General features: G+C 39.8%; 1 protein-coding gene across 1 annotated transcript; it reads left to right on the top strand.

Annotated features, from left to right (window-relative positions):
* Positions 1 to 1,684: 1,684 nt before the first annotated feature.
* Positions 1,685 to 27,190, top strand: SDC1 (syndecan 1). The gene is made up of 5 exons (XM_026695332.2): positions 1,685 to 2,005; positions 21,953 to 22,040; positions 22,896 to 23,422; positions 23,810 to 23,945; positions 25,125 to 27,190. Exons 1-5 carry the CDS (start codon positions 1,943 to 1,945, stop codon positions 25,289 to 25,291), a joined length of 981 nt encoding a protein of 326 aa, XP_026551117.2. The 5' UTR covers positions 1,685 to 1,942; the 3' UTR covers positions 25,292 to 27,190.
* The last annotated feature ends 77 nt before the right edge of the window (positions 27,191 to 27,267 follow it).

Below are 27,267 nucleotides of genomic sequence, written 5' to 3'. Positions count from 1 at the left end.
TCAGAGGCTTTCCTCGAGCCTCTGGGAGGGCAAAAATGGCCTCAAATAGGCCAAAAATGTGCTGGAAGGCACACGCAGTGCAGGTCAGGGGGCGGGAGGAGTGCTGTGCGTGCATGCGCAGGGGGCCAAGGCGCATTGCATTGTAGGTGCCGGCATGCACACATGCTTTCGGCACACCACAAAAAAAAAAAAGGGTTGCCGTCACTGTCCTAAACTATTTCAGACAAATAGCTATCCAATCTCTTCTTTAAAGCCTCCAGTGATAGACCACACTTCTGAACACAAGCCATTCCAATGATTAATTGTTCTGTCAGGCAATTCCTCCTTAGTTCAAGGTTGCTTCTCTCCTTGATTAGTTTCCACCCATTGCTTCTTGTCTTACCTTCAGATGCTTTGGAGAATAGCTTGACCCCCTCTTCTTTGTGGCAGCCCCTGAGATATTGGAACACGGCTATCATGTCTCCCCTAGTCCTTCTTTTCATTAGACCTAACCAATTCCTGCAATGGTTCTTCATATGTTTTAGCCTCCAGCCTCCTAATCATCTCCGCACTCTTTCCATTCTCTGGAAACTTTTTTCAGAGTCTCTTCTCTGCACTCTTTCCAGAGTCAAATAAAATGAGATAATACATTACTTTTATTACATTACAGGAGCTCTGTATTAATCACCAAGCTAGGGAGCAGCACTTGGTGAATTTTGGCTGATTTGACAAAGCTAGCAAGACTGGATAGGGGTAGTATTTTGGCAAGTGTCAACGATTAATCTAAGGATAGAGTGGAAAGATACAACAGTACCCCAGGAGAGGTAGCAGCAGCTCATTTCTGTATTGCTGGCAGGAAAACTACGTGTAATGAAGTCTCCAGTAAACAATATGGACTTGAAGAGAAACCTCATGTTTGCTTATGTTGTTTGTCAAATAATCTTGCCTTTCTGTGAAAATATGCTTGGTTTTCTGCTGACAGGAAAGTGAAAGGATGTAAACGTTTCGAGTACTGACAGAAAGTCGTCTTTGGGTTTGAAGTGGGGGAAAAAAGTTAAGGGTTTTAACTATTAAGTTGCTAATTTTCAAATTCGGATAATCAGCCTTTCCACTGGATTTCGTCAGAGGTTCAGGAGCTGAAGTGAATCGGAGACTACAAGGGCGCCGCTTCTGATCCAGCGTTTGAAGCCTGGAGGCTTCCTCTCTCTCTTACCCGCTTCCTGCATTTTCGTTTCTTAGGTAGTAGGGTTACACACAGGATCGTCTGAATAGTATCGCGGGGCCACGGCTAGGGGCTTTCTCTCGTTTATTCGGAGGAGACCTACGGATTAAATGGCTCTTCTCCCCTCCCCGTTCCTCCCTCTACGCTTTTGCTTCCCGCACCGTCCGTACTATGGAGGTGATACAGCACCTCGGAGGTGATACAGCACCTCGGAGGTGATACAGCACCTCGGGGGAGGAAGCTAAAAGACGTGAAGAAGCTTCGAGGGCTTTTAAGCAAAGCCGAGAGGACCCAATGCGGTCGACCGACCGACCGACCGATCAACCAACCACTGGTGGCGGCGAGGTCAAGAAATCCAGTCCCGAGAGGAAAACAACCGGAGCCCCTTCAGTCTAGCAGAGGAAGAATTTACGCGGGACGGCGAATAAATACAAGCGGGCGAGAGCAGGAAACGCCGCTTATGGTGCGAGGAGGAGGAGGCGTGGCGGGCTTGGGCGGGGCGGCCTGCTGGTGGGTGGGACCCCCGCCAGTAGGTGAAGGTTAGACTCTTTTTGCCTTTGATTTATATGAGAAGAAGGCAAGAGTTTTAGCCTCGCTTTCGCCCCAAAGCGCCCCCCCCCCTTCTTTTTTTTTTTTGTTGTTGCAGCGAAGCGAAGGCGGCGGCGGAGGCGGAGAAGAAGCCAAGGGTTGGCTTGCACCAGGGTTCCTTTTGCAACGCGGCTGCTTTCACGAACGGCGAGAATGAGGGTCAGCGCGATAGCGGGGCTGAGCGCCTTGGTCTTTTGCTTCCAAGCCGTCTTCGCGGTGAGTAGCAAAACCAACCCTCGTTGGGGGGGGGCGCGGGGGGGCGGTGGTCTGAGAAAGAAGGTTCTCGCGTCCTGGAGGAGCCCGGCTTGCACGTGGCCGGCCAGCTCCGATAAGGGAGCCTGGAGGAGGAGGAGGAGGAGAAGAAGAAAGACGCGTCTTTCTTTTCCCTCTTTTGAAACGGGCGTGGGGGAAAACCCAGCCAGGTTGAGCTTGGGGCTCTAACGCCTTTCAGTAGAAGCGGCGCAGGGAGTGGAGGGGAGAAAGACCCTTCCAAGCCCCCCTCCCCGCGTCTTCTTTCGTCTCCTCCCTCCTCGCCCTTGCTGGCAAAGCGGTCCTCGTTTAATGTTTTGGGGACACCACCACTCAGGGAAAGCGGTTTCTGTCCCTTCCTCGTTCTTTTCTTCGTCTTCTTTCTCGCCCCCCGGCTCTTTGCTGCTCGTATCGTCCTCCCCCCATTCCTCAACAGGTTCTGAAGGACTTAAAAGCTCGAGGTCGAGAGTCTATTGTGTGAGCCCCGGGAATGTAGCCGGCTGTATTTATTGGCTGCCCCCGAAAGCTTTAATTCAAACCAGACCAGGGGGAGAGAGCCTCATAACCTGACTGGAATTCTTCTCTCCTCAAAGCCTCTCTCTCTCCCTGTTGTAACTAACCGGATATTTGCCTACTTCGGCGCGGCGGTGCGCCTTTTCTGCTGGCTGCTTTTTTTTTTTTCCCTTTCCTTTTCTTCTTTTTAACTCTTCCCGGCAAGTTATAACTCGAGTTTTAAGGATGTGGCGCGCCTGGCTCCCGGTGCCTCGGTGGCCCTGCCCTCCTTCCCGGGACCTCGCTAATCTGCTGTGGTGCTCTGTGCCAAATCCATTCGTAATGGTGCCAGTTTTTTTAAACTAAACACACACATACACAACCCTCTTGTGGGTAGGCTAACCTGAAAACTGCCGGTAGGGTCGGTGACTCTTCTTTCACACGTTAGGAAATGTTGGTGTGGGAGGAGGGATTTCCCCCGTAAGACATGGGAGCATCATACGTGCCTGCAAAGTACTGCTTTCAGTTGAGTGCGGGGAGTGGTGGGAGTGAGAAAAGTGATTTCTAGAAATCAATTTAATATCGGGAGAGGATCTAGGTCCCATTTCACTACAGGACCTTCCCTGAGTCATTTATGAGTGGTAGCTTGTGGGTGTAATGAGTTGCAAATGAGCAGTCATGAGAACTAACCAAAGCAGATTAGGGAAGGTTAGGTAATGAGTTGAGTTACCTCTGATATTATCTCAAGTAAAGCAATATGTCTTTTTTTTTTCCCCTCCAATGCATTTATTTTTATTAAACATAGAGCAAAAATTTAAGTGTGTATATAAACAGTGTGTTGTCTGTGTACAATTAATTTGAGCAATCATGATAATGTTCATAATATTAGTATTAATTATATAATAGTAATGTTACGGTCACAGACCAGCAAAAGAGCATTAAAACAGTAATAGTAAAAAATTAATAAAAATTCTCTGAAATATTGAGCTATCTGAAGTACTCTTCAAATCATATAAAGCTTTCACAAGTAAAGCTTTGGAATCCAGAGAATAGGATGGGAAGAGACTACCAAATATACGGATCCTAAAACAAAATCTGAATAAAACACGTTGCTGTTTATCAGGTCCAAATAACTAGCATTTATAAATGCCTGAAACAGCGAAACTGTTCAACACCCAGCCTCGAAGGCAGAAAACACCTAAGTCTTCTGATACATTTTTAGCCTGCTTTTCTTTTTTGCTTGTGTAGCAAGAATCTTTTGTCTTTTAAGCAGAAGTAGAGTTTCCTTTCTTCTCCAAGGCTGTTTAATGGAGTTCAGCTACAGCTGTTAAAATAACAGTGGGAAACTAGAATGCAGTGCTGAAGTTTCTGAAAATCACCTTTCCTCCCAATGACCTCATAATTCAGTGTAATAATTAACTTGACCCCAAGAAGTCTTATAGCAATGAGGACATTTCTATATTGGTGTGATTCAGTGGATGAAATACTATATCATGTAATTATATTTTATGTGATTAATAGAAAATAGGACTGCATCTAGATACCTGTAGACAAGCTCACCTAGTTCTGCTCTGTTTGTTTCTCAGGGCTGGGACAGAGGATTTTGTTTTTTTGCTGTAATGCCTCCCTATTGCTAGCAAGAGACTACCAAATTACACAAATTTAAAATCAGAAAAGAGATTTTGTACTTCACCTAGACTCTCTTGGCTGTGGAATTCAATAAAGATGGATGTTCCCTAGCAAATGGAATGTGCTATGTTAGTATAATATGTATAATATATATATAATTTAATGTAATTTATTACTTTAATAAAAGTAAATGTGTTATTTATAAAAACTATCAAACCACTCCATGGAGTTGCAACTTTAGAAGCTAATATTGGTCTACTCTGCGCTAGAGAACATTCAGTATTTTAAAGCTGTCATCTGAATTCTTTTTCTGCCCTGAACCACCAGATGTCGCCACTGAACAAACTATGTATAGTTTATCTAACTCCTACTACCAGACTCAGCAGTAACAAATTGCTTAAATAATTTAATTACTCTTATTTGGGCCTAATAAGCTCATCATAACTTCCATTATAGTATGAATCTCTCTTGTCAAAGGATTAATCGGTTACAAACAATACTATAGTCTGCAACTGACTCTTCTTGCTAAGTCTATGGAAGGACCGCCTAATCCATTTAGTACTGTACTGGTGCTTTAACTCAGAAAGTAGCCCAACCTATCTGGTTCTGTATGGAGCTCTACCCATCTTGTTATTGATTGTTGGCTGTTATTCAGACTGTAACTCTGCAGTTCCATTATTAACCAGGGGAAAAGCAAATAGTACAGACTATTTTTTTAAAAAAAAGTAAAAATGGGATTTAGATGGAATATATATGGGAGGAAGTTGGGTAGTCACAACTGGTGTGGGAGCTTTTGAGGCACATGAATATGCCTTTCACTTTTTTGCTTCTCGACATTTACAGGCAGGAAAGGGGTGGGTAAAAGAAAGGAGTGGGGCCAAGAAATAATGGTGGTCCTTTATGAATAGATTGTTGGAGCTGATTCTTCCAGGTAGAGGATGTGTAGTAGCAGTAGAAGAGATTGTTCACTCATTTATGTGAATTGATAATATACACCTTAAAACTGTTAAGGTAAAAAGAACAACCACAATACTTATTGTAACTTCTAAGCATCGGTAGTAGACAGCTGAGAGATAGGTGAATAAATTAAAGATCTCAGTTTTCCCCCCAAGTTACTGTGATTAGAGAAACTAATCAATCCTCAATGTAATTGTAGAGGTAACCTAAAGAAACATATTAATAATTCAGCCTATGTTGGATTCCTAGTACACTAGTACCTATAAGTGTTTTTTTAACAAATACAAATTTCAAAATAATTTCATGTGTTAAACACTTGACTGCTTTTAAAGCCTCCTTGATAACCTGTCCAGTTTCATCTGTGGTAAGATTGTGTACTCTTTTATCAAGGAAAAGTATGTGTTCTGTGGCAAATTTGGATTAAAAAGCTGCTTAAAGATTTATGCTGAAAATAGGTGTTTTTTTGGCTTTGCCACTGGAGAGAGGGTTAATTGTACAAGTAACTGAATGACTTAAATATTGCTGAACCAGTTAATTAGTACAGACTTTAGTTGACCAATAAATGTGTTACATTTATTTATATAGGTAAGGAAATACTGTGATCAAATTCATGACTTGTCTTAAAACAGAATTAAGTACAATGGAACAGAATTCTGGACTTTGATCTGACACTGATTTTGAACTTTGTATAATTTCTCTGTTAGGCTACTTAAGCAATGTAGTATATTACTTTAAAAGCTGCCACTCTGTTTCATATCTTTCTGTTTGAGGCTGTTCATTTAACAGTAAAGTAAAGGCAGTGCCAGCAAAGATTTTAAAAAGACCATAAAGACATTGTTCTGTAAGTACTTTGAAAACTATGTGATAACTGCCCGATATTAGCATGGCTTGGTTGAAAACAAATCTTGCAGACTAATCTTACTTTGGATAAGAAAAGTTGTCTGAAGGCTTGTCTGAAGTTATCTGAAGGGTTGCATCATTACACTGGACTAATTTTTAGTTTGAGAGACTTTTCACTGTCCATCCAGGCAGCTTCTTCAGTCAAAGCAAGTTAGGCAGAGAGTTGTTGGGATGTACCAACTCCTGCCACACATAGTTGAATCATTGCAGCTGTACACTCTGTGGAGGAAACCCCTGAGGTTGGTGTTGGCAGGAGTTGGTACATTCCAATAACGCACTGCCTAACTGTCTTGCTCTGACTGATGAAGCTGCCTGGATGGACAGCGAAATGTCTCTCAAACTAAAAATTAGTCCAGTTGCAATTATTCAAATTTCAGACAACCTTCTGTTAATTCTAACTGCATGATTGAGAATCTTCATCAAGTTATTTAGCAGCTTCTGGGAATGCTGTAAATGTAATTATGTCTTGATTTCCAGAAACCAATTGAGAAACTATTCCATAATCTAATTGGAAAGCTGCTTACATGTGGGCTGGTTAGCACAATAACTAAGTGAATGTACAATGCACCTGAACATAATATTCAAATAATGCAACTCAGTTGTAGGGCCTGTACTCTTCCCATTTTCATTAATTATTATCATAGTTACTTAGTTGGAATTGTTTGAGCCCACAGAAAATTATAACTTTCTGAGAATGTCAGTGTTATTTTTGTGATTGTACTGCACAGCAGGAACCTATCTCATCTTGCAACTTAGAGGTTTAGCTAGGAAGGAAAACTAGAGATTTCTAGTGGTTTTTGAGTAGCGTTATGTGCAGTACCTGATCAATCAAGTATTACTAGAAAATTCCAGTAGAAAAGCATTGCCAGGAATTGCAATGATTTGCTGTCATCAAATCTCAGCTATGTTAAGCAGGAGGGCCTTCACACAGAATCATTTTGTATACTAATTACATGCTTTTCTAGGCAAGCGGGCCATTTAGCCTGTCATTCAAACTAGAGTAGTCATCACAGGTGCAAACTATTGAAATGTCCTTGAAGGCCACTTGGAAGCTTAGAGCTCCTGCAGAATGAAGTGGCCTGAGAAGTTACAAGCATGGCATAGTGTGTAGTTAATTGAAGGGCTATCTGTGTCCCATAACATCTGCTTGTGCTGTGCAATGGACAGAATTGTCATTTGTCGGGGCTCAGGAAGCTCATCTTCGCTGTCCCTATTCTAACTCCATGGAATTGCATTCCCCCTGAGATTTGCATGGTCTCCACCTAGGCTCATTTTAAAAGGCCTTATATCCTGATTCATCTTCCGGCTCCTGGGCCAGTATGGGTCCTTAGCAGTGCTCTTTGCCATTGTGATTTTTCTAGGTCACTTATACTTGTTTATGAATTGCTGCTTTATTTTCTTTATCAGTTCTGAATCTTGTATGTATGCTCCAGAGTCATCCAGAAGTATTAGATCTTATAAATCAATTGACTTAAATTAACAGATTCATATTGACCCTACTAACCTGGCCTTGCCCCCCCACCCCCCAGGCCTTGGAATGGATGGGGTATTGGACCCTTGTCAGAAGCACCTTTTCTAACATGGTGCATTATTTAATTCTTTCCAAGTCTTCACTTGTTTCCTTTGTTGCACGTTGCTTAATCTGTTTGTCATGTTATACCCCAATCGCTGTCATTATGCAGTCAGGCAGACTTACAAATTTGATTGATAAACAGCTGTTCACGTCGGTAAAATTTCATCTGTAACTCTCAGGAAATATTTTAGTGAACTTCTGGAAGAAATATAAAACATAGTTATGTCCTTCTTAGTTTATTATTAGACTATTAGCGAATTAATCCTTTAGCAATGCAAGGGAGACTGTAGAATTATAAGTTGCATTTCCCAATTTGATGTGTTTTAAGGACGTTAAGCTGCAGTTCCCATTATAACTATAAGAAAGGCGAAGGAGGAGGGGGCAACTGAGAACGGGTGACTAAAGTATGAATGATAAATACTACTTAAGTATTGGAATCCTTTTAATGGGACCAGTCCCTCTCTCTCAGCCTTAGGAAGTTGGTAAGAGCAAAGCACTTCCAAATATTACCACAAAAACTCCAGCATTAGTTCAGGCAATCGCCAAGATTCAAAAACTGACTTGAGGGCACACATATACACAGGGTAATATAAATGCTGCCTGCTCAGAACCTGTGGACTAGAAACTTATATTTATAAATATGTGGACTGGAAACATATTTATACTTACAGAGAAATTGTTCTCTATTTTGCCATAATAGGTAATTTTCCGTGATAACATAGAAATTGAAGTAGAACATGTATCGCATTCAGTGTTATAGGAATGCTGAAAAACGTACAGTATATTTGAAATATAATTTTAAAAAAGCATACTAGCTCTAGTCATCAGAGTAATGTTTCCTTCTTCATAGACTCTAAAACGATGACTGGTTAATAGTTGATATCTTAGTTGGCAAAGGTCAATACAGGGACAGGGAAAAAAAGGCATAGGAAAAAAATTTGAGGAAGAAAACCTCCGTCAAGTAGATATAAATTGTAGAACTGTCTTGGCTTTGCTTACAGTAAATGACAAAGGGGAAATCTGAGCAGGAACAGAACAGTTAATTGTGAGGATGGAAACATTAAAGAATTAAACTTGATGCCAAATATAGATGAAGGCAGGAAGCAAAAGTATTCTCATTTTAGATGGCAAAATTTCATATGAAGACAGACATTCCTACATCTGAACGCAAACCCTGAGATGCAAGGAATGGTAGTGCTATGGTAGCAGTAGTAACTCTTATACATTAATATCCATTGTTAATCTGCAGTTAGATTCACAGTCTAAATCTAATAGAAACTTAATTCAAATCTTATCCTATCCAAGGATTTACTATTATTAAGGTGGCATCTAAGACTATAGCCAATTCCAATCAGGGTACTCTTCTAGGGTGGTGAGGTGTAATAAATTCAGTTGTGTCTAGATAATGGAGGAAATCCTTTGTTATTATTCAGAGTCTTAGACCAGAGCTAGCAATGTTAGCATTGCTGGCTGCATATGAAAGCAAGCATTACTATCAGTAGTTTCAAGTGAGCAAAGTTAACAGTTGGAGGAAAGAAAGTATCCATGTAGAACTTTATAATATCACGATGTTCTTTGTATATGATGTTTATTTGGAGTTTTCAAAAAGGTGTAGTTTCTTTAATAACAATAGCACTTAGACTTATATACCACTTTGCAGAACTTTACAGCCCTCTCTAAGCGGTTTAGAGAGTCAACATAATGGAGAACTTTGGGCTTTTAGAGTAATGAAAGAGAAGGATAGCAGTGCCAAGAAGTTTTAGTGATGGAATGTTAGCTTTATATGTGTGTAAAAATTAGCCAGTGACTAATGCTAACAGATTAAATAATTTGATAACACCACTTTCCCCTAAGAGTCAGTTCCATGATTCAAGCTGTGGAATTGATTGGCATTCTGGCATCACCTGGTATAGTTTGGCACAATATCAGGCTAGGTTGGTACTGGGTTACTTAAGTATTGGCTGGCAAGCAGGCAGGCAGTACAGTACTATTCCTTTTGTGGCCTACTGAAATTTGAAACCTAGGCGTCTTCCATGCCTATCTAAGAAACCCTTGAGTTAACTGAGGCGTTTAACAGTTCAGTACAAGATGACAAGCTGATGAAAGACCTGTATAATAAATTTATTTATTAGTAGATGGGATGACTACGAAGACCTGTTTGTTGCATTTTACATCTGTCCTTGATGTGTTCTTCACACATACATGTGATCTTCTTTTGAGTCATATGCTAATTGACAATATCTTTTTCTGGAGAAGGACGTAAATGGTAACCCATACTTGTTTTATTTAGGAATATTATTAAAGAAGGGAAACCACATTATTTCTTGTCCACTATCTGAGCTTCAGTTGCTAGTCACAGTAATTATTTTTCCATCCGTAAATGGACACTTTCTGATGCGCTGTCAGGAACTTCTAATTATTTTTGTGAAAAGCTGCTTTATGGCATAGGGAAATCCTCTTTTTAAATAGACTTCACGTAGGTGCTTTGTATCTTTGTAATCTTGTTGCTTAATTCCAGACACTTTCAGATGGACAAAACTGCTTGATCAGCTGTCATGGAGGTCATTTTAATTATACTGTCATAAAGATTGGATTGTGTAGGCAGATTGAAGTTCAACTAGCTTCACCTGTGTTCCTTACTTAGTAAATGATATGGGCAGATCCTTACATGTATGCTTGGAGCTGGCTTTCCTCTCTGTGAAGAATGAAATATTAATATTGAGGTCTTTACATGATTGAGGTCTTTATGTGACAGTGGATACACTGGGCTGTACATTGCTACAAGCCAAAGTCAAGTATACGTTCCTTACATTTCCAGCCAGTTCAAAGAGAGAAAACTCATTTCATGAAGTAAACGAGTTCCTTTCTTGCTTTCCCCCCTTCCCCTGTGCTCCTTCAGTTTCAAATGCTAAATGGTAATTTTGATTAAAATCTAGACATGTGGAAATAGCATTTGTGAAGGAAATTAATGATTGGAAGGAGAAAATAGAAATAACTGCCTGGTATTCAAGAGTCACCTGTTCAGTTTTTAAATGGCAGCCTCATAATTATTGCAAGAGGAAGACTATTGGCATGTACTGTATTGTAATTGAAGCAAGAAGAATGGTTAATAGCAATAGCACGTTGACATATACAGCTTTACAGCCCTCTCTAAACAGTTTACAGAGTCTGCATATTACCCCCAACAATCTGGGACCTCATTTTACCCACCTCGGAAGGATGAGTCAACCTTGGTGAGATTCGATCTGCCAAATTGCAGATAGCTGGCTGTCAGCAGAAGTAGCTTGTAGTACTGCACTCTAACCACTGCACCACCGAAGCACTTAGGTTAACTTAGAAAAGTCACATGAACTATTGTTTGAGCAAACAGTATTACAAAGTGACTGTGTGTGGGTGATACCACACATTAACAGCTATAATTTATGCTTGCCTGATTAAACAAGTTGTGAAAAATAGGGCATTTTATACAGGTACTACATGAGAAATTGGCACTATTGGCACTCCGTAAGCCACAAAGGAATATGTTTCTGCTGATTTCCTTGCTATATTCTGGCATTTGATTTAAGGTGCAAACCAATTGTACTACATGTAGCCCTCAACTTAACTGGGACTGGCCTTCCTGGCCTTCTCCTTTTCATCCCTAAAGAAGTTTGTTTACTAGATTGAAAAGCGTGTTTATTGTTGATTGTACAACTCTTGATCACTAATAGAGTTTCTCCTTTCTTCACAGTAAGTATTCATATGTCTTGTTCAATAAATGTTACTCAATAAACATTGTGTTATTATTCCTTGACGATATCTACCAAGTTTAGATGATGTGTGGTTGGCATCCAATTCGGGTTCATAACTGTAGCGCTGACTGTAGATTAGGGGAATGCTAAGAATCAGTCTTACACTTCAGCATTGTAAATTCGCTGCTTGTATAGATAACCTGAATGCTAATCCTTTAAAGACCAATGTCTAACATGCCTTGGGGTATGATAATTAGTGAGGAGACTTGGGTCTGTCTTCAACAGCCCCCTGTGGCCCTACAGGTCATTTCCTGTGGCCCACAATAGTATTTAGGAGAGAGAAAGTCCAGTGGCACAGACAATCCCTTGAGATCCTCCAAACTAGAACTACTCCTTGCCCAGTTCAAGGAGTGAAACACAATTGATAAAGCGTGTTGTGGGCTTCAGGAGATGCCTCAGAGAGCCTTTTATTTGATATTCCTGATATAAAATCAAATATTGATGTTCTGGTTAGTGAAAAATTGCTGGAAGTAAAAAAAAATAGCTTTGGTTTTTTTTTTTAATGACATGCTGTGATCGTTTTCTTTGTTTTTGGTTTTCAGTGGAATCAGTCTTCATATGGTGCTCACAACAATTTAACTTTGAGACCTCTGAATTAATACTTCTACCAAGAAACCACTAGTTTATAATTGACAAGGCACATGATAATATATTATTCTGTGGGTAGTTGCTGATTTGCTATGTGAAAGAGCTTCTGTTCTACCCTCCAGTTTAATTGAAACAATGCCAGTCAGGCATTCAGTATGGTTTTCTGTTGAATTAATAGTAATTCTAAAGAATTTTTTTGTTTAAAGATAGCCTATAACTATTGGAATAAAAAGTATTTTTTTTTAAAAAAAAGATGTGAGTTTTATTTTAAAGAAAGAGTAAGTTTGTTCTCTGTTAATTACTATTCCCTTTATATGTTTTCTAATTAGTGCAAAACATGCAATATACACTTAAATAATAAAAAGCTTTCATTTTTAATGTTAGAGATGGTTAAGACAAGAGGAATTAGGAATTTCAGACACGACCACAGCAAAAGGCTAAACTCAACATTGAGGCAATTGAAACAGCGGATAATGTAATAATGGAAGAGGAAAACTGGAAGTAAATAAAATATTTTAAATGTGCTGCTAAACATTGGTTAGTAAATTTCCAAATTAACCACAAATAATACAGGTAGTCCTCAACTTGCAGCCACTTGCTTAGTGACCATTCAAAGTTATAACAGCACTGAAAAAAGTGACTTACGACCATTTTTCACAGGTGGTTGGACTAAAGGACTTCTTAGCTTTCTTCCAGCCCTTTGATACTAGGATTCTATTGTGCTGTAAGAGTGGGAGAGAATATTCTTTTATATTGTACATTTCTGCAATGCTTCATTCTGCTGAAATGGAAGGAAGAATGAGAAGTGTAGCATACCCTGATGGTGGTAACCTGGGTTTTTTTTCCCAGGCATTGAGTAAAGGTGATAGAGGAGCCTATCTCAGGGATCCCCAAACTTGGCAACTTTAAGATTTCTGGACTTCAACTTCCAGAATTCTCCAGCCAGCCGAGTTGGTCCACAAATCTTAAAGTTGCCAAGTTTGGAGATCTCTGGCCTAACTGATGAATGATGGCCTAACTATTGAATGATTTCAGACTATCCCAGATTGCGTCTTGTTTCTACCATTGTTTTTATTCTGTTGGAATTGTACTTTATTGAGTTTTATCTTGTGTTAGTCCCCAGAATTTCGATTTTTGAATTGGGTGGCCAAATATATATTAACAGTGTGTAGGGGAGTTCCATAGCTTTTTTAAAAAAATCCTGTAATAAATATCAACTGCAGTTGTTGCACATTGGCTGGATTTACACATGCTGTATTTGTATAATGGTATAGTTAATATCAATTAAATTATGGTTTATTCATCAATTTTATATACTGTTAGTTTTAACCAGTTCTCATTGGCTTATAATCACAAAGTCAACATAATAAGAGAACAGTAACTTTGTAAAATTACAGTTTTTGACTTATAACCATTCGCTTAGCGGCTATTTGAGGTAACAACAGGGCTGGAAAAAATTGGCTGTCAAGCCAGTCGTGACACGATTGTCACAACCTCCCTACGATAACATGGTAGTGATAGGCAGTTGACTTGCAGTTACAACAGTTGTGGCAACCTCTGGATACATGATCATCATTTGTGACATTCCCAGCTGGCTTCTCACAAGCAGAGACAATGGGAAAAAGCTGGATTGAACGACTGTAGCCAAAAAAAAAAAAAAAAAAAGACCTAAAACCAGATGCAAAGATGTGATGACTTACTTGATCACAATGCTAAATGACAAATTTTCCATTCCCAATTATGGTCAAAAGTCAAGGGCTACCTTTACGATACACAAAATAAAGAGGAGGGAATCATGATATTGTACAACTGCCTAAACTGTCAGACTCTAAATCTCTGTAAAGGAGGTTCGTGGCCAAACTCTTCCTGAACAATGTCTCTGTGCACGCAACCCAAACCCTCCAGGTCTTTGTCCTGCAGTGTTTGTGTATGTGTGTGTGTATATGTGTCCACACCTCTCATCTTATGACAAATACCTCCAGCTTCTCCAGGTGGTACGAAAGCTCAGAAGACTGTTCCACCTGAAGGAGACACTCCTGAAAAAGTACCCTGCTAATAAGCTCTGGAGAGCTTTACGATGAGAGCGTTTTTGAGTTGCACTTGGAAGCCTCTCGACAGTTGATGCAGTACGCACAACTTGTGTTTATATGGCTGCAACGGATCTCATTTACCTGACCAACTGAGTTGATATTTCTCATCATCAACTTTACATTTCCAGGGGTAAGTTAGATTTTGAGAAAGGCACGACATAATTTTAATGCAGAGTGAGGTTTATTCCTCTGTTTATTCTTGGCATACACCCTCGAAAAGCAATTGAAGACACGGATGAGATCAGAATTGTTTTTGCAGATGGCAGTCCCCTATGACTTTATCAATAATCCTTGTGAAATTGGCTGGCTTTAATTGCAAACCTTGACAGCGGCTCGTGGAAATGGCAGGAAGAGGTCTAGGCACCGCTGTCTGTGCCAAAGCAAGAAGCTGGCTAGACTGCTCAAGGTCTTGCAGCTCAGCCACCTTGAGCTCAAATTAGTGACATCAGAAGATAACCTTCATGGCTCAGTACCCTTGCAGAGCTGAAAAGATCCCTAATTCGTTGTGATACCCAAGGCGCATTGGCATCCCCTTTTGTGAGGCCAGCTCAGAAAGATGTCTGTGTGCTCTCTGGATACAAATGAAACTCTGTGATCAGCTGCCAATTCTGTCTGCAGGGCCCTTGACAGAAAATGGATATGCACTTTGGGCATAATGCTTGCAATTCTTTTCCAGACATGGATAGCTAAAACAAACCATTGGTTATGCTCATTTATTATTCATTTAAAACATTTATATAGTTGCCCATATTATGCCCAATTCTGGGCAGCTCCCAATCAAGAAATTGAAATAACATAAAAAACCATATCAAAGCCAATTCTCCCTCATCCTAAAAGCCTCCAGGCACCTGACCAGCAATGCCACTGAATCACCTGTCCACTGGAGAAATATAACTGGCTATTACCAGCATACCAAATCCCATGCTGATGGATGGCATCCCCACCCCAAATCCTCCAAAGGTCATTTACAAGTACAACCAATGCCATTTCAGAACTGCGTCCCTGTGTGAAACCAGACTTAAAAGGTCCCAGCTTCATCCAGGACACTTGTAGTTGTGGGCCAACCACCTAAGTGTATGCAATAGTGATAGTCATGTTTTTTGCTTTTGCTTTATCAAATGTAGGAATAATAATGTCCTACCTTTCAGGATAGAGAAATATGCTTATTAGAGGATTGCAGAACATTTATATACAGAAACAGAATGGAGTTCTGAATATCTCTAAGGTTATTATTATTGGGTTTACGCTAGCCCTCTGCTTGAACTAATAGGTAATGCAGGATAATTTGATGAGGCAGATTATTAATGCCTTTTTATTAGCATGTGCATTGATTTGGGTCCAGATGCTATGTACCTTGATATCAAAATGTGGAGGTAACAGAATTGAACAATGGAGAATGGGAATTAAAGTTTGTAATCTGTCAAGGGCCAGGAAGAAGAGGAATCCTGTTAGCATTTGGATAGGGAGTTAGAGGACAAGTGAGAGGAAATAATGGTGCATTATTTGTCATATGATTCCGTACTTTGGTTTTATATACAGTGATAGTCCAAGTAGTGACCTTGCCAAGAAACTGGAGTTGATAGAATACATACTATGTATTTGGTGTCAAACTGTACAAAAATAGACCTTTTAAATACTGTACTGTGTAAAAAAAAAACATTTTCAGGGCCTATCCCATACTGTCCAAGTCTTCTGCCATCAGAATGCTGTTGTGCAGGGGGAATTTTAGAAATAAATCTGCGATCAGATATGGCTAAGTACTTTCTGCCACACTGTTTTGAAGGACATGTTCCTCATAATGTATTTTCTGCTGAAATGCTAAACTGCAATTTTATGGCCATGTTTACACTTATTTGGTAAGCTCAGAGGGAAAGAAGGGAACGTGCAGTTCTGCTCAATTTGTACTTCAGGCGAGACAATATGTATTGTTTTATTCAATAGGCTACAACTGGTGTTTAAGAGAAGGTGGGAAGTCTTCAAATATGAAGGACGTGCGTATGGCCATTCAGCCCGAGTTTTTGTGAACCAAACTCTTGAAACTGTTAACATTGTTATAGTAAGTTCTCTGTGGCATCTCTGAAACGTCATCTCTGACTTCGATGGGACGGGCAACTGTTCTTCTTAGAACTCAGGAGCCCTTAGACGTATTCCTGTAGGCCATGATTATATAAGTTTCAGAACAATTATTAGCCTTCTCATATGAAAGGGAAAAGCTTGCATTTCTAATTTTATGGTGTATTGGTGCAACCAGTCTTGTTAGCTCAGCAATGGTCAGTATTACTCAATAGCTCTGCTTTCTAGCACAATTCAAGTAACCTACATGTTTGTCATTTATTTTATGTTAACAGTTTGAATCAAATCATGTTTTTAACAGCCTGTGACAATTCAATGAAATATTATTTTAAAATGTCCTTTCCTTTTTTCTAAGGCAGAATTCCTTTCTTGTAGATTGGGGATTTCCTGTTGCTTCTAGCTTAATCAGTGAGGTTGTGTGCCTTCCTGTATAAAATAGCTGAAAATGTCATGGAAAGGCCTTGACTCCAATACGATGGTGTTGTCTGATTATTATAATTGTCTCCTTAATAAGACATTTATCATAATACCTCCCATTTACAAGCAGACGTTCTCCTATCAAGGATCCAGCCTTGCTTTGATATGGCTGAAAGAGGGAATCCTACCTCACACGATGATTCAACATGGAAATCCTATCGTGTCTGTCTCCTCCAAGGACAGCTTTCTGTCTGACTAGACCCATGCCAAAAGATGTGGGTGTTTGAAACAGAATAAGGAGAGTTGCCACAGGGAGTCTACAAAAACACACACAACTGAAATGAAAAAGCTGGAATAGAAAGCCAAGTGTTAAAGACACTGGCTTTTTTTCCAGATCCAACTCGTTCTAAGTCCTCTATCATACTAGAGGCAGTGCTGCCTTGACTCAGATGTGGTATTCAGCAGGTTCTGACCAGTTCTGGAGAACCGGTAGTGGAAATTTTGAGTAGTTCAGAGAACTGGCAAATACCTCCTCTGACTGGAGATTTTACAGTATCCTTGCCTTGCCACGCCCACCAAGCCACACCCACAGAACCGGTAGTAAAAAAATTGAATCCCACCACTGCCTTGACTATCCCTGTTCCTCATCCACATATGTTCCTCTCAAACACTAGTCCATTAACTATTTAAAATGTTAGCCATATCCTTAATGGGGATCACAGTATATATAGACTAGACTGGACTATCTAGACTAACATGAAGTCAACATTTTGGGTGAGTGGAATGTAGCACCTCACCCTTTGACGCTGAGAGATTTTGAATGATAAGGACATGCGATGTGAGCTCTTAAAAAATAGCTGCTGGGAGGTAGGGGGGCAGGCAGCTGATTTAAGACTATGTGATTCTAAGTTAATGTAGCCAGTCTCAAAATACCAATTGGCCAGGTGGTTTCCTACCCAATGCTATATTTGCCTTTGAGAGGGATGGGGAGGTAGACAATTTCCCAAACAAAGCATGATGTGGTCACTCGACGTTTTGATTTTTGAAGCGTGCCTCTTGGAGCCAGAGCAATTCAGGGAAACAATGACAGTGCCACAAGTCGTCTACTTAGCAGCATGGGAATTTCCCACAGAATTTTGTTTTAATTTAATGAATATTTTGAAAGTCAGCAGGAATAGGGGGCCTGGCAATTGCCCAGGGGGGTGTCTGTGGGCACACTGGGGCTCACAGACAACACACTGTTATCCTGGTGAAGACATTCAGGTTAGAATCCCAACAGGCAGGAGTTCATGCCTGTTTACTTACAGGCAAGCGACTACTTGACTGTATATATAAAATCCAATTAAAGAACTGTGGAATTTTTTTTAAACTAATCAGTTGGGAAGAATGTTTGAAATACAATTGGCAGTGGTTGAATGAATTATTAGTGCAGCTCATTAAGATTTTGCATTCAGGTAATTAGAATGCAGAACTTCCTGCCTCATTGAGCCGAAGTAATAAAACTTTTGCAGGATTTAAATACCCTTTTCTTTCTTTGGATTTCACAATTAAGACAAATGAAACTAAAGTGAGCTGACAGGAGTTGATGATGTACATCCAGCCATCTTAATTGGAGCTCAGAAAAAGAAAAGAAAAACTGACCTCCTTGTTATTCTTGCCTATGCTGCCAGGTGACAGGTTTATACTTGAATTGAGCAGAACATATTCTTCCCTTGCAATAATGGAATCCCTGCCAGCCAAAGACACCTTGCAAAGCCTCAAACCTTCCCACCCTTCCCCCTGCCCCACAGGCTAAAGCTGAGCGTTGCCTCCACCTCTCAGGCGCTGGTTCCTTCTTCACTGATTCCTCCTTCGCCCACTTGCAGGAATGGGCAGGAGCCCTGAATTGAGTACTGGTTGTCTCTGCCAACTGTAGGTGTGCCATTCTTCTTGAGGTGCGTGCATCGTTCGTTTCCTAAAATGGAGCAGATCAGACATTTTGGTTCCTTCTCTACCGTAGTCTTTGATGGAATGAATGGCCCAAAATATGTATTGAGTATCTGATTTCCTGCCTGAGAAATTGAAGATAGGTACCTGTGGCTTTTGGTTTACTCTGTTTAACGTAGTTGGCAAAAATAGCAGCCTATTATATTTCTGTTTCAGATATTCCTGGGAAGTTGCCCTTCCCACGTAAGTGCTTATGAACTGGAAAGGAAGAATAGAATTTACTGTATTTTTACCCCTCATTTGAATGCAACATGAGAAGAAAGGTGCTGGAGTCACTTGACCTCTTTTTAATTAATCGCTTCTCTAGAATTTTTGTGTGTACAAAGATGGGGTCACATTAACAGGATAAATACTTAGTTAAGCTAACATTTCTGTGGAGTCATTCTTACAATTAGGCCTCATATCAATTTGTCTTATAACAGAGTTTGAGGCTAAATATAGGAAACTTACAGTTTGAAATCTAATAGCTAATATGTGTGTGAGCAACTGACACTAAAATGTCTTGGCATGCAATAAAATCCAGTCTTTAAGAGCCAAGGGTTGAAAAATAACTTGTAGATCGTTGAAATTTAGGACCTGCTCTTTTATAATCTATAGTGTTGCCTTTTTTACCTACGTTGAAATTGCTTGGCGAAATAAAGTTACAAGCATGTCTGGCTACTTATGAGAAGATGGGTAAGCTCACTTTCTCTACCCAGAGGTCTCCCCTCTAGCTGTTTTCCATACTTCAGCTTCTTTTAACTAACTGCACACCTGTGTAGGACAAGCTTGTACAAGAAAAGATTCTGAATATACTTTGCACTGTGTGGATAGTAAAATTAAAATCGAATATTGTGTTTGCAGTTTCTTACTTTTAGTTAGGAGAGGGGCCGTTCAAAAGTAAATGGTTTCCTGTGCATTTTGTGCTGGGATTGGAATTGGTGGCACTCCAAATAATTCATTCAGATCTGCTTTTTTTTTCAAAGCTTCATTCTGTAGGTTTGTTTCTTGGATGAAAGAAGAAAAAAAACATGTCCATGCGTGATACATTGCCTAAAAATTAATCTTCTGGCTTCATTTAAGAGATGAAAATCTGATTAATGGCCATATCAGGTGGGGAAAGTCTGCTGTTGAATAAAACCACTGATAGGAGATAGATAGTTTTCCAGTTTTCCTATAGTTGAGAGTGGTATGATTTATAGCAGTGTTTCTCAACTGTGACAACTTTAAGACGTCTGGACTTCAACTCCCAGGATTCCCCAGTCAACCATGGAGGTCAGTCTAGTACCAGTATCCTCTATCTTCTGTGCCAAAGATGAATCTTTCAATCTTCCATTCAGTGTTCATAGCCAACCATGGTTTTACCTGTTCCTTGTATGCCTCTCTGTCAGAGTCACTACTACTGTTATTGTCCCATTAATTTTTACATATTTTACTTTAATCTTTAAATAGTGGGCAGACTATCAAGTACTGGAAGACTGCTATCATATCACCCCTAGACCTTCTCTTTGTTAGACTAGACCAGGGGTGACAAACTCACGTCCTCCCGGTAGTGTCATGTGACATATTGGGACTTAACCCCCAATTTCCTAAACCACGCATGGTCATGGCCAGCATATGACGCATCCAGCCCGAGGGCCAGGAGTTTGACCGCCCTGGACTAGACATACCTAATTCCCTCAGTGGTTCATCCTATAGTCCAGCCTTTTGTCATCTTCAGTGCTGTTCTCTGCACTCTCTCTGGGGTGCTTTCTGCACAGATAGCTTAGTGCAGAAAGCGCAAACGTGCTACTAGGAACACTTGCACTCCATTCCATCTCCAACTTTTCTTTCTTAATGGCAAGTAGGTAAATTATTAATGGCTGACTTGATTTCTCTGTGGAGGAAAGAAATTATTAATCCTGCTGTTCCTTTACAAGTGGAAAAACAATTTCAGTGACCTGCTGACATAACTAAAAGCAGAATGGAAATATACAATCAAGCAATATAGATAAGATGGCTCTGCACATGTGTTCCTCTGAAGAGCATTGTATGGAAAGGCCCAAAGGGAATATATAAAGCTAGCCAGAGTTGTGTTTATTTTTATTTATTAAATTTTTATGCCCCCCATTTCCCCAAAAGATGACTTTGGCCAATGTGGGTTGCATTGTGGCTGTTATCTCAAATTATTTGGGCATACCAGTTTATAAGCATTGATTCCTTCAGAGAGATCTGGGGGTATAAAATACTTTTGGTATAAAATACATGAGTGGAAGATACAATGGGGATTAGGCTTAATATTCTCAGTATGAGAGGAGCAAAAATATTGGGTATGTTCAAGTATGTTACTTTATTTGTAGGAATGTAATATTAAAGAACTTCAAATGGCTCTTTAGATTAGATTAGATTAGATTAGATTAAATTAGATTAGGACCCTTAGCAACTTTTAAGACTTGTGGACTTTATCTCCCAGAATCCCACAACTTGCAGTGGCTTATGTTTCTCAAAGGTGTTTTCATTCTTCCTAACATTTTCATCTTATGAAGGTGGTTGACCTCAGTAGAGATTTTAAGAGATATGCTGGTCATTTTATGAGGACTTTATTGTAATGATGCTGTTCCAATATGGACGAACTGGACTATATGGTTTTTAAGGCTCTGTGGCTTTATGTTTCATCTACAGTTGGGCTAATGCTGTTAAAAAAGTTCATCACACAAATATTTGAGGAAATAGAACACTGGCAAAAGTTTGCATGATATTTAATGGTAGCAGTATAGGAACAGCTTTCTGTGGGTTATCCCAGGGCCCTGTTGGAAGAGCCCATCTTCATCATAATTTAAGATCCATCAACGTGTAGAAGGGCTAATTGCTTAGATCCCTCCTCCAGAAACAAACCCATGAAAATTGATGCTGCATTGGTTAAAAGTGTGAGAACCAGTCATAGCTCACTTTTTTCAGTGCTGTTGTAACTTGAAATGGTCACTAAACCAATGTTTCTAAGTCAAGGACTAACTGTAGATATATCATCGAAAATCAAGTGTAAAAAAGTCTGTGCTATAGAATTTCTGCAAGTAGGATAATTTTAATTATTCTTCACTGTGGCCACGGATTAACTTTTCTCTTTATAGCCTATAGCATGCAAAGTGAAGTTTGAAAGGCTTGAGCCAAGTGTAGAGTTGATTTTTTAAAAAGGTTGGAATCATCATAGTATGGCCTTCGACTTATTTTCTTCTCCAAGCATTTATATTAGGTGCATTCACAATACAGGCAAGAACAATAGGCTTTCTTTCCAGAAAAAACACAGATGTGCTATGGGTCCATGCAAGCACCATGAGAGGGGCAGTATAAAATCTTGCATCCTAGCAAGCCTAATGATCAGCTTTTAATCAGTATGAATTAATTAAATCTGCTCAGTTAGCTAAATATATCCTAATATATATATTGATTTTCTATTCTAAAGCAACCAATGGACATCAGTCTACCCCCTGAAGACCAGGATTCATCTGGAGATGATGATGATTCATTTTCTGGTTTATCATCGGGTGCAGGTATGCTTAGTTCTCTTATTGCAAATAAAGCTCTTGCTTAAGTGTGTTAACGTAGGGAATTAACATTCGTTGCCATGAGAGCAATAATGATTCCTGCTTCAGAAAATTTGGAAAGGGGATTAAATAGATTCACACGAGATAAGGCTTCCAGTTGCTGAATTTCCCCATGGTTGTATGCTACCTTATAATATAAATCAGAGTTGTACAACCTGAAGCCACAAGGAGAATTGCATTAAACAAGAGGAAAGAGCTCTGCCAAGGAATGGTCAGATAAGAGGGACATCAGCCTGGGCTGAAAAACTAATTTCAGAAAACATCCCAGAAAAGCCCCTCCCCTAGTTTGCACAAAGATCAAATGAGGGAAGGGGAAGAGCACATTGCAGATTTGCAAGATTCTGCTCCTATAGCTGTTAAAGTAAAAGTAGTGCTGAACCTACATGGCATTTGTTTCTTAGTTTGGCCTACCGTGTAGAGTCAATAAATCAAAGGTGGCATTCCTTAAAATGGAACTGCTTAGGAAGGAGTAGTGGAGAAGGACTATCATCCTCATATCCTTTTTGTAAGCCTTTCGGAGGCATCTGGGCGGCCATTGTAACACAAAGGAGTGAGCTAGGTAGGTTTTGCTTAATCTGGCAGGTCTCATTTTAGCAAATGAATGTTGCAAAGGCTTGTAACATCTTAAAATACAGGGGAACCAAAGTGTTTTTGCAGCATTGGTAAGGAACATTATGATGACATCAAGTGGGATTATTATAAATGCAGGGTAGAATTCTTCAGACTATTTGGCCAAGCTTTCTCTTACTGTAGCATTATACTTTACTTTCAAACCCTGATTAAAATTAATTTTTATGTTAGGTTCTTCGATGGAGGATGAAGTGATTGCCTACAAGGTTCCATTACAAGGAAGCACAAATACTTCTCTGATGCCTGAAGTTTCTACCAGCTTGAGAGATACTCAAACAAAGGTTCAAGTAACAGATAGCCCTGCGGAAGATTATTCAAGGGCACCTGTCTCTACGGCAAGCATACCTGGGTTTCCAGATTCTGCTCTCCCATCCAAGGAACCACCAGTAACTCTGGAAGAGTTTGACTCGGTTACGGAGCCAGATACAACAAAACCTGCTGTGTTGACAACAAGCGTCCCAATAGCGCATCATGTTTCCACAGCCAGAATTACAACTTCTCATACTGCTAGCACAGTCAAATTCATTGATATTCCTGACCTATCTAATATTGATGAAACACACTCGTTTGGCATTGACCCAGAAAGTGAGAAAAATTTGAATAGTGCCCTACCCACTATAGTGTCGTCTACTGCTCCAATGGATAACTCTCCTCTGCCTGAAAATGAAATCTTCCCAGAATATAGTTCTGGTGATCAGGTAAGAATAAGATAAATTATTGACTGCAGTATGTTGGAATACAAGTGCTTTGGAATACTTTTGCTAGTACTTTTTGTCACTTCTTAGTTATCAGTTACTCCTGATACGTATTATAATTTAACTGTCCAAGGCAAAGGTCTTCAAACTTGGCAAGTTTTAAGATTTGTGGACTTCAACTCCCAGAATTTCTGAGCTAACATGACTGGAGGAGGAATTCTGGGAGTTGAAGTCCACAAGTCTTAAAGCTGTTAAGTTTGAAGACCCCTGGACTAAGATGTAGGCTTTGAAACATGTGACACTATGCTGGGTCCCTTGGGATACATGGGTGTGGGTGGCATATGGGTGCTTTAAAACACAACATAATTTATGCCTCTTTCTTCCAAACAGGGAGATTTTATATTTTCAACACATGAGGAAAATCAAATGAATGCAAAGGACCTTGAAACAGAAAATAGGAGGGCTGATACAGAAGCCAAGGATGCAAAATCTGAAGGATTAATGGACAGGAAAGAAGTACTAGGAGGTAGGCCTGTGTTTGTTTTGAGGTATATTAGGACTATGAAACACTTCAGATTTATTTCCAAAATATATTTGGAGCAGTGCATGAAGATAGATACACATAGGCCACTTATCTACAATTCTTTAAAAATCTTTCCCCCCAAGGTCAAGTAGTTGTCCCTATCCCCTCACACCTGCTACATATCCCGAAGAGAAAACACCATTGTTTTAAAGATCCGTAGATCTAAATTCATGCTCCTGCATGGCTGAACAGCCAACACTGTTTTCTGTATATTAATTGTTTTGTATTAATGTCTACGATGGACATTATTTCTGTCAGAATGTGACAGTTACTGCAGGGCATTAACAACAGAGCTAAAGAGGCTCACAGCTAGTTGGTCTTGGTCATGATTTTAAAGCCAAAATCTAGAATCAAATAGTTGAATGGCTCAGATAAAGGTGTGTGCAAAAGGAAATCACACACCTTTATGCAACTAGATTATTTCCACAGCTAATTAATTAAAATATAACTCTGATGTTGTGGGTGTCCTTTCCTTTTCCTTTCCTTCCCTTCCCTGCAATGACGAGGGAAAATCATTTCTTCCTGCTGCCCATCCATAGTTCTTTATATTGGTACATTTATCCTGCACGTTTCCTCGGAGAAGTCTGAATTTCCTTCATTCCACTAAATTTGTTCCATTGTGCACTATAGTCTCAAAGTTTCTTTTAGTGATTACTTCTAAGAATGTATCAAGCATTTTGAAATCATGACATTTTGCATTTGATTTTTCCGATGTTTTTAGGTGTTGGCACCCTTGAATACTTCAAAAGAGTATTGTCAGTCCAATGTGAACTTTCTCATAACAATATGTTTATACCTTTCCTAATACCTGGAGCATGGCAGATCATGAACCACAGAAGTCAGCTGTGGCAGGGAAACTAGTACCTGCTGAAGCAAATATTCATATGTTAAGGATCATAAAGATGTGCACAAAAGTCAATTGAAAATACTTTTACCATAAACAGGGGTTGCTTTTGAGGCTATGAAAAATAAAATAGATGGCTGTTTATTGCTTTATCTGTTTGAATCCAGTATACACAATTTCCTTGATGATGATCTCCTTTGGAACTCACAAAAGAGTCATCTCCCTCACTTTGGTTCTAGCTTGAAAATGTAAACGTTATCCTTTTCTTTTTCCCACAGGAGTCATCGCCGGTGGGCTCGTAGGCTTGCTATTTGCTGGATTCCTAGTTGCATTCATGCTATATAGAATGAAGAAAAAAGATGAAGGAAGTTATTCATTGGATGAGCCAAAGCAATCGAATGGAGGCTATCAAAAACCACACAAGCAAGAAGAATTCTATGCATGAACACACCGGGCGAAAACTAAAGAGGGTTTTCTTGTTCCTGGACATCTTGAGTTCTCGCTGCATTTTAAAAAGGGGGAAAACTAAAAGCCATAGGACTGAATCTAAGGCTCTTTCCTCCTTGCCATTGGGAACTATAATTTCTCCAAAGTCAATCGGGATTAATAAAAACCTTACCTGCTTTCTTGCACAAAAGATTACCTGTAAAGTGGGACCTTCCTATTGTCTGAAGACTCCTAGGGGAAGATAAGGAATCAACTGTATATATATATATATAGTCTTGATGTCTTACGAACGCACCGAGGAATTCGTATGGTACAATATGTGTGTTGTCAGAGATAACGCCCTCCCCGCCCCCCCAAAAGCAAAATTGGCTAGCCACATTTTAGAAAATAATCTTTTTAAAGACAACGGTGTGGCTTTCGGCAGTTATTTTCTCCATTTCAGCCATTAATGCTAAGTCCCTGAATAAATAAGTCAATAGCGTGTGGGAAGTCCACCTGAAAAGTTACAAATCTGACCAGAGAGGTGGAGTTCTCTAAACAGAAGTATGATTCCACTAGAGCTCAGTGGGAGAAATGGTGTTATCACCGATGCTTCAAATTCTGAAGCAACACCTAGGGAAGTAGATATTTAAGTCGTTCACCCTTTTCCTCTTCTTTTGATCTTACTGCAATATCTCTGCTGCTCGCTGCACATCAACCCCCACACCAGTCCTAGCATTGGGACCAGTACTTTTTCTCTACCTCTTCTGCGCTGAGTTTTTGATAATGGCTTCTCAACACTGCCGCCTTGAAACCTCTCTTGCATAGTACCTAGAATGCCAGGTGTGCCCTGCGACTTACAGGACAAAGCATGCCAAGGCTAATGAGGATTCCCATTCCTGCCCAAACCCAGGGATTAGAATCCTATTCGATTGGCGTTTGCAGTAGGAATTCAGGGAGCGCACCTTTTTTGGCATGCAGGGCCTAGGGGAATATGTACATGGGTGATGGACTTTTACCTCGGTCCAGCCGAGAACATTTAAAGAGATTTTGAAGTTCAAAGATCTTCAGAAATTATCCTGTGTAGAAGAGGGAGGTAAGAATGGATTGTGTGCCTTCATCCCCTTTGTGGTGCCCCCAATTTAATGCCGCGGGGTTATTGCTCGGTTTCGTATCACTGGGACCAAATCAATGAATGTTGGCACTTCTGAACCAGTATTTAAATGTGTTCACCATGTTTGGAGAAGACGATGATCTCTCCTAGCAGGCAAATTTCTGTTTAGAATAAAGAAGCGTAGACATATTATTTCCCTAACGCACATGGATATGGATGTGAATAATCTATACCGCAATGTTTTTGTAGAGGTTTGGGGTTTATAAGAAAACACTGGCATCCAATTTAGGCTCTTTGTTTCATCATTTTTTGGTTTGCAATATATTTTTCTGCTTCTAGCAAAGTTTAGATAAAAAGGATGGGGCTACACTAGTGCACTGTGAGGAAATGTGGAAGGTTAAGCCGGAGTAAATATTTCAGAAGGAGCATAATTGTGAGTTGTTGCCCACTGCACAGTTGGTGCCTTTCTTATCTCTTCCTGCTGAAAAGACCCTTGATGGGAACAAGCTTCAGTGAGTGAAAACAGGCTGCCAGCTTCTTATAGTACCAAGAAACTATATGGTGAAGTTTTTAAGTGATGTGTCCTTTTTATGTATGGAAAATATGATCATTGACTTTTTCAGGCATAGGAAACACTTCTCTTTTTTCAAGCAAAGAATAAAACTCGTGGGTTTTTTTTAAATGGTCAAGCTTGAAAATAGAATCTTGAAACTAAAAAGTACAATCAGTTGCTGATTTTTTTTTTGTTTTGTTTTGTATTCCACAACCATACACTTGCAATAAAAAGGCAGTCGGTCAAAATAAGTTTGTCTCATGTCATTTACCTGGAAAATATTTTTCTACTCATTTTCTACTTGATTCTTCCCTCCACATGTTTTGAA

This window comes from Pseudonaja textilis, chromosome 1, assembly GCF_049901715.1.
Source record: "Pseudonaja textilis isolate UNSWEBS1 chromosome 1, rPseTex1.2, whole genome shotgun sequence".
NCBI classification, from domain to species: domain Eukaryota; kingdom Metazoa; phylum Chordata; class Lepidosauria; order Squamata; family Elapidae; genus Pseudonaja; species Pseudonaja textilis.
This window is presented reverse-complemented; position numbering and strand designations above follow the sequence as displayed.

Bases quoted from the DNA above. Each gene is read 5' to 3' on its own strand.
- SDC1 (XM_026695332.2), top strand. From the start codon at position 1,943: ATGAGGGTCAGCGCGATAGCGGGGCTGAGCGCCTTGGTCTTTTGCTTC. The intron at 22,041-22,895 runs GTATGCTTAGTT...TTTTTATGTTAG, and splicing joins TGGTTTATCATCGGGTGCAG to GTTCTTCGATGGAGGATGAA. The intron at 23,946-25,124 runs GTAGGCCTGTGT...TTTTTCCCACAG, and splicing joins CAGGAAAGAAGTACTAGGAG to GAGTCATCGCCGGTGGGCTC.